Source organism: Elephantulus edwardii, unplaced genomic scaffold (assembly GCF_000299155.1).
Source record: "Elephantulus edwardii isolate Elephantulus edwardi_28Jun2011 unplaced genomic scaffold, EleEdw1.0 scaffold00005, whole genome shotgun sequence".
NCBI lineage: Eukaryota > Metazoa > Chordata > Mammalia > Macroscelidea > Macroscelididae > Elephantulus > Elephantulus edwardii.
The window spans coordinates 31524292-31536561 of NW_006399755.1; the positions used below are offsets into that span (position 1 = coordinate 31524292).

Genomic DNA, 12270 nt, shown 5'->3' on the forward strand with positions numbered 1-12270 from the left:
GTCAAGGAAGTGAAGAGAAGATTTCAAAGAGTGGCTTGGGAAGAAAAAGCAAAGCACAAAGCTGGAGTCTGAAAATCAAAAGGGATGAACTCGCACAGTATTTCTCAAACTGAAGAACAAATTAAAGTCAAAAGTTGCAATACTTAAAAGATGGTATTGGCAGAATACTGAATGACCCAGGAAGCATTAAAAGGAGGAAGAAGTATACAGAGTCACTGTACCAAAAAGAATTGGCTGACAAGGAAGAATTTCATGAAACAACATATGAACAAGAAGCAATGTTGATGAAGGAGGAAGTTCAAGCTGCTCTGAAGGAAGTGGCAAAAAACAAGCTCTCAGGAATTGATGGAACACTAATTGACATATTTCAACAGATATATGCAGCCCTCACACAAGCTCACCTGGCTAAAATATCTAAAGGATATCTACCTGGCCAACAGATTGGAAAAGACACATTTATTTCCATTTTTTTTCTTAAAAAAAATGATCCAAAAGAATGTGGAAATTATCAAACAATATCACACACAAGCAAAATTCTGCTAAAGGTCATCCAAAAACAACTGGAACACTACTTTGACAGAACTATCAGAAATACAACAGGCCAGTTTAGAAGAGGCCGTATCACCAGGAACATGATTGCCAATATCTGACAGATTTTGGCTTAAATCAGAGAGTATTAGAAGAACATCTATTTGTGTCTTACTGACTATGCAAAGGAATCTGTGTGGGTCACAACAAATTGTGGCTAATATTGAGAAGAATGTGAATCTCAGGGTGCTTGATTGTGCTCATGAGAACCAATACTTAGATCAGGAAGCAGTCATCAGAACAGAGCAAAGAAACACTGTATGGTTCAGTCAAGAAAGGAGCATGTCAGAGATGAGTCCTGTCTCGATACCTTTTCAATCTGTATGTGCAACAGATCATTAGGGAGGCCAGACTTTATGCTGGGGAATGGAGCATCAAGATTGGAAGAAGACTCATCAACAACTGGCATTATGCAGATGACAAGCTTGACTAAACTTGCCAAAACTGAGGAGAACCTGAAGAATGTGCTGCAGAAAGTCAAGGATTGTAGTGCTCAATATGGATTGCAGCTCAATATGAAAAACAAATACACACACACACAAACCACAAAAAACCCACACACACAACAAAGATTTTCCCCACTGGGCTAATTTGTAGAACCATGATAGATGGAGAAGAGATTAAGCCTAGTAACAATTGTGTCCTATTCAGGTCCACAATCAACATTCTTGACACCAGCAGCCAGGAAATCAAAAGACAAATTAGCTTATGAAAGTCTGCTATCAGGGACCTCTCCAGAGTGTTCAAGAGTAAAGACATCAATCTAGAGACGAAGGGGTGCCTGATCCAGGCCATAGTCTTTGCAATTGCTTGCTGTATAACAGAGAGCTGGAAAATGACTACAAACAATAGAAGGATCGATGCCTTTGAGTTTTGGTGCTGGAGAAGAGTATTGAACATACCCTGGACTGATAAGAGAATAAACAGGTCTGTCCTGGAAAGGGTGAGACCAAGTCACTCCTTGGAGGCAAGTTTTGTACCTCTGTCTCATACAGTTTGGGCATGTTTTCAGGAGGGACAAGTCCTTGGAGAACATTATTCTTGGAATGGTGGAAGGTGTGAGTAGGAGAAAAAGACACTGGATAAGATGCACTGATACAGTAACTGGGATAATGGTGGTAGGTGTTTGGGAGACAGTGAGATTAGCTCAGTATAGGGCACGGTTCAGGGTTATTTTTCACGTGGTCACTATGAATCACAGGAGACTTGACAGCACCTAACAACAACTACTTACTAATATATCCACTGCCATTGAGTTGATTCTTACTCATAATGATCCTTTATTGAGATTCTAAGGCTATACATTTTTACGGGAGGAGATAGCTTTCTCTCAAGGAGTGATGGTGAATTTGAACTGCCAACCTCTGGGCTAGTAGCCTGACATGTTACACAGCATACTATCAGAGTTCCTTTTATTTTCAATATGAGAATATGTTAATCTCATGTATATTTGAAGAAGTAGCTAAAAATCAAAACACTAAGCAGAAGGCCTGCAACTAAAAACATTATTAAATATAAGAATATTTTTTTAAAAAATAAACAGATAGCAATTTCTAGGCCCCCTACCATAAAAATCACAAAACCTTGAGCAAGACATGAGTCATTTTATAAAAATTAGCTAAGTGAAAATTTATAAAATTCCATTTTCACTGAAGACAACAATGCATCCCTTCATCATCTAACACCACTTAGCTGAGGTATCTAGTTTAACAATACAAGATAGGAATGGCATAAATGAAGATGATGAGTATGAAAGCCAGATTCCTCTAATACTCCAGGGTGAATGAAATATTGGCAGGTAGGGCTGGAAATTTTCACAATCTGGTGAGAGCATCATGATTAATGGCCTTCCACTGATTGCAATGGCCCCATCTGAGTGTTGATACCACCAACATATGTGCCACTACCAGATAAATGAGGAAGAACAAAATTATTAAGCCCAAAAAATTGCCTAAAAACTAACTCTGAATTCCTTGTTACAATTTAGAAACTATTTTAAATTAATTTCTCTTTAGCAGGCTGGGTAGGTGGGCAGAGATAGTAAATAAAAGAGGAAGAAACAATACATGAGCATAGCTATTCCTTCTTTTGGCAGGGAACCCCACTCTTCCTTTTTTGGTGAAGGGTGCTCTCACTGATAACAGGGAGTCCCAGCAGGGAATGTGCTTGTCTCAGACCCTAATGTAACACAGCCCCGCAGAAGCACGTCTTGGTTACGTAGTAGGTTTATCACATGAGTTTTCTCTCAATAATGACTGACCCAATGCTGCTCACACGTTGTATAAATATCAAGCAGGTGCTTCTAATAGCCTGTCTCCCAGGTACTTTTAGCACTAACCATGGTCCATCACGAACATTCACAAAGGTGGTTTGAATAGATGTCCTGTGCCAAAGTCCCTGCCTGGAAAGTTTCACGGGCTCTTAAAAGTCATTGAGGGGGTTTCAGCAATATGCAAAAGGATTAAGTGGATGATACCAGTTGGAGGTAAGAATTTTGTCTGGATAGTATTTCCTTTGGTAAACAGCACACACAGTCCACAATGTCTTTGGGTCTTTTCCTTAAAACAATAAATAACCCACCCCCATCCTCCAATTTTTTAGCAACTCAGCAGTAAGCAGGTACTGAAAACATATTTGAAGATAATGACAGCATACTCATCTATTTTTAAGTTTAGTCATTAAGCAAAGAGGCACTGGGTAACTGTGAAGTTCCAAGTAACGAGCTATATGCTGTGCAAGAGTTTTTAAAAGGGAAGTTGCCATGAGCCCTACCCTTAATCAGTTTATGGATTTTAATAAACCAGATTCCATTTGGTTTTTCCTAGAACAAACTCAGTTAAAATTAAAGACATCTAGGAGTCCTTTTTAATCTTTTGCCAGAATTAAGAAAAAAATTTCTTTTATTCTGATATCCCTACTTAAAAAAGCCAAGTGATGGAACAAAAATTCTGTATACAAAGAACTATAGAATTTATCAACTACACTCATCTCAATTGGCGGGTGGTGTGGAGCCTCAAAAAACATGGTGCTGAACCCATAAGTCATACTAATTGTGACTCATTTTTACAGTTTCTTGTTTCTTAAATTCACAGGTGAACAGAATCTGAGGACAGAGCTAAACAATAAACAAATATGGCACTCTGGCAATTGTGGATAGTATTAAGGAGACCTCACATTCTGTAGAACAATTATCTGTAAGAGATACCGCTTAAACTCTTAAGGAGTTTACTTCTGACACTATGCCCTGACACTCCTAGTTTCCCAGCTTTTAACCTCTCAAATATGTGCACTTATTTTAGATATGGTCAGCTTTCCCCCCCTTTGCTGAGTTTTATTTTTTATTTATTTTTATACTGATTTATTTACAGAGTTTAAACACACTGTTTTTCACACAAACTCTTTCCCATTTCCTTTGCCCCCCTAAACATCAAATTGTGTGATCCTGTGATTAATACCCCATTCCCCGCCCATCCCCACCTCTCTGCTTCCACCCCACCCCCCACTTGGATCCTTATACTCATTCTAAAATAATGGTTTTATACAGTATTTGTCCTTGTGGGACTGAGTTAGTTCACTCAGGATAATGTTCTCAAGTCCCTCCTGAATTATTATAGATATGATCAGATGATCAGCTTTAAATAGGGATTAGCAATGATTCATTCCCTTTGTGTGTTTTGAATTGGTTGTGCTATTGCATATGTACACGTCAATTTTCATATTCATGAAGTAGGATATATTGTCATTTCTATTTTACTGATAAAGAAACTGAAGTTGGAGGCCATATGTTGCTCAAAGCCACCAGGTATATTTCATTTGACTCCTAGTCTCTTTGAACCCAGAGGCAGAATTTTTAACTATTAATTGAATTTCAAAGATTCTAATACTTTCTCTCTGAGATTCTGGTAATTCCTTCAAAATCCACACCTAATATTCTAATTGGACAAAGATTAGTTTCTTACAGTTGATTCTTAAGGGAGTAGGAAAAAAAAGCAAGTAAAAACTTCTCTGGGGGAGGGAGGAGACTAGTTGCATAGTCAAGAAAGAGCTGCATCCACTTTAGGAAAAGTTACACAGATTGGTTTATAGTTCTGGGTAACACAGCATATTACCATGTGTCTAGTTATTCTTCATGGGATACTTGGAATATAGCATTCATTTCCCACTATTTTTCTCCTTAAGAGCTAAAAGAGAAAGAATATTTTCCATAAAGGAGTCCCTGCTTTAGCTGAAAACCAGTATCTGTCGTTTCCTCATCTATCAAGATTCCAAAAGTTCTTAGAACTTGGTTGGTAAGCTCATGAGAGTTTATTCTTTACAAACCAAGAATATGAAGAGAAACTTATTTCTGTAACTTGGGCTCACAAACACACACACCCCAAAAATGGCTACTCTCTATAAAGGCAATGCCATGAAGTGAAAAGGTGTTTACTCCATGAACATATTTTGAAATTGTCATGTATTTCCCTTTTAGGATTGTATATTTTTAGAAAACAGACAAAAGAATTTTCTCTCCAGGAACTTCATCTGAGAACCACGAAAGGAATCAGACAAAGGAATCTGAAAGTGGGCTGAAGTTTCTCTACTCCGAGCATCAACTAGGGCTAAGAAAAAGCAGGTGCTAACTTTTCTTTTAACTAAGTGGCAATTTTAAATGTAGGGATTGCATTTTCCTCTTAGATATTAATACTTTTTTATTTCTTTGAAATTGCATGATTGCACCAACATGTAGCACTGAATAAGTTAAGCTTTTAAAAGAAGACCTAGTTGTTATCTTCAAGCTTTTGGCTATACGACCCAGGCTCAGTCTTGGATGCTTTTTTGGAAGCAATAATAGGCAATGCACAATATCGGTATTGCAGGCAGCTCCAGAGAGCCATGCCAGGCCTCTCATGCTTCAATTTATATTTGCATGTGAACAGCTTGTCAGCCATTTTATGAAGACAGATGAATCACAGGCCTGCTCGAGTGGTGACCAAACCGAAATACGTGAACCACACTCCCCTGCAGCCCACAGACCCTTAAAATGCAAATAAATAAAAAGGACATGTTTTTGGAGGAGTATATGTAAACAGGAAAAGATCAAAACTCTTCCTGCTTCACCAATAGGGCCAAGTGGAAAATACAGCATTAAGCCAGGATCTAGATATCACTCTTTTAAAATACTGATAAAAAAATAAGAAGTGACTGCTTATAACCCTAACAACAAAGTCTCAGAGATCATTCTCTCTCTGTGTGTCTCTTTGTAAAGGTCTTCTTCAGAAATTTACAAGTCTATGCATATATGTATATATAAACTTACATACGTTTATAAGTTATAAATAAACGTATGTAAGTTTATATGCATATAGTTATAAATTAATATATATTAATAAACTATTGTATTAATTAAGTTATATATTACATAATATATTTCTCACTATATAACAGAATGACAGTGGAATAACCATATATATAGTTCATATTTTATGCTACAGTCTGACAATGTAATAAAGAAGCTTCCAAGCTTCCAAAACAAATTCTAAACTACTAGAAATAAGAATTTTAATTTGGTACTGATATTTGACATAATTTATTAAGGTATTACAAAAGATCAGATGGATATCACAATCAAATAATGAACAGATACAAGGAAGAGAGAACTGATAAAGATTATTTAAAATGGATGGAGGAAAAAAGTACAATACATTTAAAGTGACAAAAATAAGTCCTACTAAGTAGAAGCCAATATTTAAAAAAATATATAATGTGGAAAATACTACAATATGTCTGGTATCTACATCACTTCATTCTCTAACAACTTAAAATATTAATATCTCATTTTTGAAGATGATAAATCCATTTAGAGAGCGATGAAATATCCTTCCTAAAGGTAAGAACAAATGATACAGAATTTGAACACAGATCTGATACCACAGTATTAGCTTTTAGCCACAGTGCTCTAATCGTCTCACATGCACCTACCTATGTCACAGACAAGTCTTCCCATCAGGGCTTTTGTTTCTATGCCCAAAAGGGTTTTATGAGAACCTTATAAGATAGAGATACATGAGATAATATCTGCAAAAGGCCCTGATACAGTGTTTGCTGCCCGACTGGTAACACTAGTTCTCTTCTGTTTTTATTGGAATGATTATTTTATTCAATTTACTGTTTAAGCCACTACAATCTTCTTCATACCTACAGTGCATACCACAAAATCAGTATTTTATACTAGTTATTGTGTTCATATATAAAATATGCATTCCATCTTAATAGGATTTCTGTAGCAGGAAGTTTGTATATTTATGCAACTGAGAGATAATACTGCCAATCATCCTCACTATTTTAAATGATTTCATGTGGGAAACCTTTTTAAGGAAAAATTGTTTTCTTAAAGCAGAGCTGGACTCCTAAAATGCCTCAGAAATATTCCCCAATGAACGCTCTTAAGTGTCTAGTGAAGAAGAATGTTAGACCTCTGCCACTTTAAAAAAGGACTACAAAGAAATGAAAAATCAAAGCTCATCTCTCATTTTGCAAAAGCTTCTGTAAAAGGAGGGCAAACCAATTCCATGTCTCAGAGTTTAAGTCATAATCAAAGTTCTTGGGAGTGAAGATGTTCATATGTAAGTATCATGATATGATTTAGGGAGATTAAAAGGGCTGGGGGCTGCTAGAGTGATGAAGAGAAAGAAGACACTGTCTTCCAAAAAAGAAATCAAGTTGAGTTTTCCCCCTTGAGCTTTCCAAATTGTCCCCTGCAGTGGGCACCCCATGCTGGGCAGACCCCAAATGCTGGCACTTGGCTGGCTGCTGGCTGCTGTGAAATTGCCATGCAGCAGCCAGGAGTCCCAAGCTAAACTTACCATTTTCTGGCTGGTCCTTAATGTCAGTGTCACTTGGCTGGCTGGGACTTTCAGATTGACTTGAATCTGAAAAACATAAAAAAAATACAGCCAAAAATTACAGGGTCTGTGAGTGAAAGTGGATCTGAGGTGCCAGACTTCCTCAAAAAAAGTTCGGCATTCAAACCAGGAAAGAGAAGGTTAACAGAAGAAATGACATGATAAAGGAAAGAAAGCAAGAAAGATGGACAGAGAAAAGAAAAGTGGAAAGCGGCAGCTGTGCCTTGACAAAGGATTCTGTTTACAACTCCAGTGGCACTTGATCTGGGCCAGCTCATAACTAGAAGCTCTTTAGAAACCATCCTCTCAAGGAGAGACCCTTTCCAAACTGCTCTCTGCCATTATTTATACACTAGAAGCTGATAAAGACTTCATCCTTCATTACACACATCTGAAGCTTGATTCGGAACATAATAAAGTGTCAAAACATATTTTGAAGCTGGTATATAAAAGCAACCCCAACAACAGTAACAAGTTCTGTTGATATTTAGCTCTGTATTCCAGCAATAGACTGTGCAGACTCACCCTATTAAGTACTGTGGCTGCTGTTAGGTGTCACTGAGTTCCTTCTGACTCACCCCGACCCTACCTACCACAGAATGAAAGAAACAGTGCCCGGCTCTCCACCAACCTACGCAATTAAACACTAGCGTTCTCAGGGTCCAGTGTCCTTATTGGAAATTACTTGAAAAGTCTGTATTATAAAAGTAGAAGTTTACCTACTTTGTAAGCTGGGATCTTTAGTGAGTTTGCTTGTTCGATATTGATCAGTTTGAGAGATCTGAAAGCGGCTTGTGTGCCCAAACAGGTTTCTGCACACTTTTATAGAACTAAACTAATTTCTATAAGTCAAAAGGATAATCATATTTCCTAACTAAAAAACTCACTCAATTAATTTCATCTCTGAGTGGTAAAATACAATATGAAGTAATATTTAACTTGAGAATTAGATAAAAAATTAGATCAAAAGAAATTTACAGAATTAGAAGCAAGAGTGGGTGTGGGTTTTTTTTAAGGGAAAAAGAAAAATCAGGCAAAATGTTGAGAAAATTTTGACAGAATGCAATTTCTGAGACTTGAAGTCCTATACATTATTTTGCAACAAATGATTTTTTTAAATTTTAAACATTGTATCTAAAGAGAGCTGTGATCCTGCCCTTTCCTTGACTTCACAGGGCCAGAATAAGCTGTCTAAAATTTAACCACATTTCTGAAAGAAGTTCAAAGCAAGATCAAAAAGTCATGACACCTAACCCTGATTAAATTGAAAATATTACTTCTATTGCAACAGAGTTATTATATCAACATTCTCTTTCTTGGAAAAATTGACGAAAGAAATGGCACTAATGACCTCAGGTCTAAAATTGCTAATTTACTAGTTTAGAGTGGTTCTCAGCTTTTAAGCAAATTAAGATGTTTATTACAGGAATGTACAAAAAAGGGATACATGTGTTTTTAAATTTCCATATAATGTTTACCTGGTATCTAGAGCAGCAATTCTGTATGGATTCAAACGTTCGAAGAACAAAACTGTGAGAAGGTGAATTTTCATTTAAGTCTGGTAAAGTGATAGCTTTTATCCCTTTCTAACAATTACATTGTGAAGGCATAAATAAAAAGTATCATATACCAAATATCCTTAGCTCAATCCTTAAGAAGCTACAGAATTATATCTAATATCTGTACTAAATATTGACATGCATGCAAATTTATACTGCATTCTTTTTCCATTTTAACCCTATAAATACCTCCTTCAAAGCCCAATAAAAACTTATGCCATAATTATCTTCTATTTTCTTAAAGAAAAATACAAGTCTTACCACTAAAATTATAAATTAAGGATTCTGAGAATTCAACAAGTTTTGGGGGGAAAAGACAAAGCTATATTGCTTTTTATTGTAGGAATTTTTAAGCTCTTAATATCCATACCTCAATTTAAAGTGAAATGTGATCTCATTTTGATACTGAGGTAGTTAAACATTTTCCTGACCACACACCAAACAGACACTAAGATTTTGCCAAATAGAACATTTAATCTGAACAAATCCTACCCAGCCTAAGTTTTAGTACGCTAGCTTCACCAATATCTGACTTTCACTTGTGCTATCTTTTTGATTAATCACTTCTCCATGAACAAATGAGGAAAACATTTTTTTCTCACCTAATTTAGATACACTGGGCCAATTATTCTCATATGACATTAATCCATTAATATTAAAGCAAGAAGAATAATGGGGGGAGACATATGTATCTTATTTTTTTAATCCCAAAGTGGATTTCTTTGTTATTTTTACTTTTACATTTGGATTACAAGCTAATCTTTATAGAAATATAAATGGTTACACAAAACAAGAGCAGCAAGAAAATAAAATTAAGATTAAAATTCCAAACAGCAGGAAAATAAGTAGCAAACAACAAAGCCACATAAAAAACCTCAGAGCTGGTCTGCAAGGGGCCGCTCCGCTTTCGTGAAAACTCACACTAGAAAAGGTTTCTAGCCAAACTGAACACAGAATTTCATTTCTCCAGTGTTATTCAAAAGCTGGAGTCACTGTTTTACACCAGAGAACTGCATGCTAGAATAAGCTATTCCAATAAAGCCAAGATCTAGAAGACAACTTAAATGATCCAAAAACTTTTCTTCCCTAGGCTGTTTAACGCCATTGTTTATTTGCACCTACTAGAAACAAAACTACCGAGAACTATTGCTATTCCATTGCAAAGATGACCCAGCCATCCAGCACTGTTAAATATGAAGGCAATCAGAAGACCAGAGTTACAAATTAGTCTGCCTAAATGTAATTGATACAAATGAAAGAACACTTTTCTTAAGCATTTGCCATAGGTTAGTAATTCATTTACTTTCCTCTTTTTGTATACTTGATAGATTTTTGTAAGAAGCCAAGATCGATCGTTTTTTGCTTTATACTTCGAGGATAATTATCACCTATGTAGTTGATTTCTCAACTCACTGCTGTTGAGAAATGCAATCTTTTTTTAAATTTTATTGTATTAACTTTTATGAACATTTACAGAGATTTTGGATTTCCATTCATTCATTGTTGCACTTTTTTCTCTACCTTCCCCCCAGTTCGCTCTTTGAAAAGCAAAAGATAAACTCCTTCATTGATATACAATCCCCCACCCCCACCCCACCCCAAATGCACTCCACTATGCAACCTTAATTCTGGATTCCTGTTATAACCATAAGTCCTATGTGTTGGTCTCCTAACGTAAAGGCTGATGGTCCAAATCTACCATTCATTCCAAGGGAGAAAGAGAATGCATTTTCCTCCCATAAAGAGTTACTGCTTTGAGAACTCAATGGAGGGTCACTACAAATCAGAAGAGTTGACACCAACAGGTTGTTGTTGGAATTTTGAGGGATTTTTTTTTGGTTGTTTCTGTTTATTGGGTTGGGTGTTTGCTTGTCCTTTTTTTAACTTCAATCTTCCTCCCCTATAAAACAGAACCCCAGAACACTCCTTTTGAAGAAGTAAAGAATGACAAAACATGCAATTATTATGAAGTGTTTAGGAAAAAAACCCCACCAGACAATACCTTCTGGTATTTTATATTCTTCAGGAACAAAGCAAAAATTAAATACTGTTAAGTCTTCTCTGATTTCAACCTAAAGTTTCACACTTGTTGATGTTAACTCATCACTAAACTTGCACTGGGTTTCCAACATCATAAACCACATGAAAAGAGATTGCCTATTTTTCTCTCAAAGTTGATTTCTAATATCTGAAATAATTGGAGGCCTTATAAAACAACACCAAATGGGTAAGGAGTTGTGCTTTCTACCTAAAGGTAGGCAGTCTGAATCCACCAGCAGCTCTGCAAGAGAAAGACAGGCACTCTACTGCACATTTTACAGCCTCTAAAAACCCTCTGGAAGAGGAGCTGTAAGTCAGCTCCAACTCGACAGTAACTGTATTTGCTGGTGTTGTCATAATGTACCCTCAAGTTCTAAGTAACTCATAGCTCACCCTCTGGAGCTTTTCAGAGGCTGTAAATCCCACAGAAGACTGTTCATCTTTCTCCAGTGGGACAGCTGGCAGATCTGAACTGCTTGCCTTCATGATGGTAGTACAGTTTTTTACCACTAAGCCACCAGAGCTCCCATAACAGTAATATACAACAACAACAAACTCAAATAAATATAACTAGAAGACCGTCTTCTATCTGAATCCTCCATGTAACTGAATTTCTCTGATTCCCTTATTGTAAGCCATCATATTGGTATGCTATGATGAAGGGAATATTATTTAGAAAGTATTTAAATAACGGAGTTGGAAATGCTATTGTGAGGAAGTACATCAGGGTTATTGTTGTTTTGCTGGAGTTTGGGGTTTTTTGTTTTGGTTTTTTTCTTTCCCATATGGAGATCTGCTTTTAAAGGAAGCTTAAACTTCAACCATGCTTGAAATGCAATGTTTATCTTGGTTTTTAAAAAATTTATGAGCAGAAACTTAAACCTAAAATAGACAGGGTTTGCATATAGGAAGCTGGGTTAAGACCTCTTAATTGAACTGGTAGCCATCTATCTATGCATTTTTATGGCGCCTACAGCTATATTGCTGAAGTGCTCAGACAAAGATACTTCACTATCAATATAATCACTGGGGAGAGAAATAAAATAAATCCTAATGCCTATATATTAGTCTCTGCTTCCATAAATGTGTGCCGTGCAAGAACAAAAACATTGGACTGAATGTGCACCATATGCATATTTACTCCTCAACTCTAACCCCCTCCCCCCAACATACACACACACTTCAATCCTAAGGAGTCC

The 12270-nt window shown here is 36.4% G+C and overlaps 1 protein-coding gene across 3 annotated transcripts in view; it reads right to left on the minus strand.

Moving 5' to 3' along the window:
- Positions 1-12270, minus strand: part of NFIA (nuclear factor I/A) — a 522110-nt gene that overhangs the window by 253965 nt on the left and 255875 nt on the right. For all 3 annotated transcript variants that reach the window (XM_006879776.1, XM_006879778.1, XM_006879777.1), the window contains exon 3: positions 7434-7499. In XM_006879776.1, the coding sequence (XP_006879838.1) occupies positions 7434-7499 (66 nt within the window). The remainder of the gene's footprint in view (positions 1-7433; positions 7500-12270) is intronic.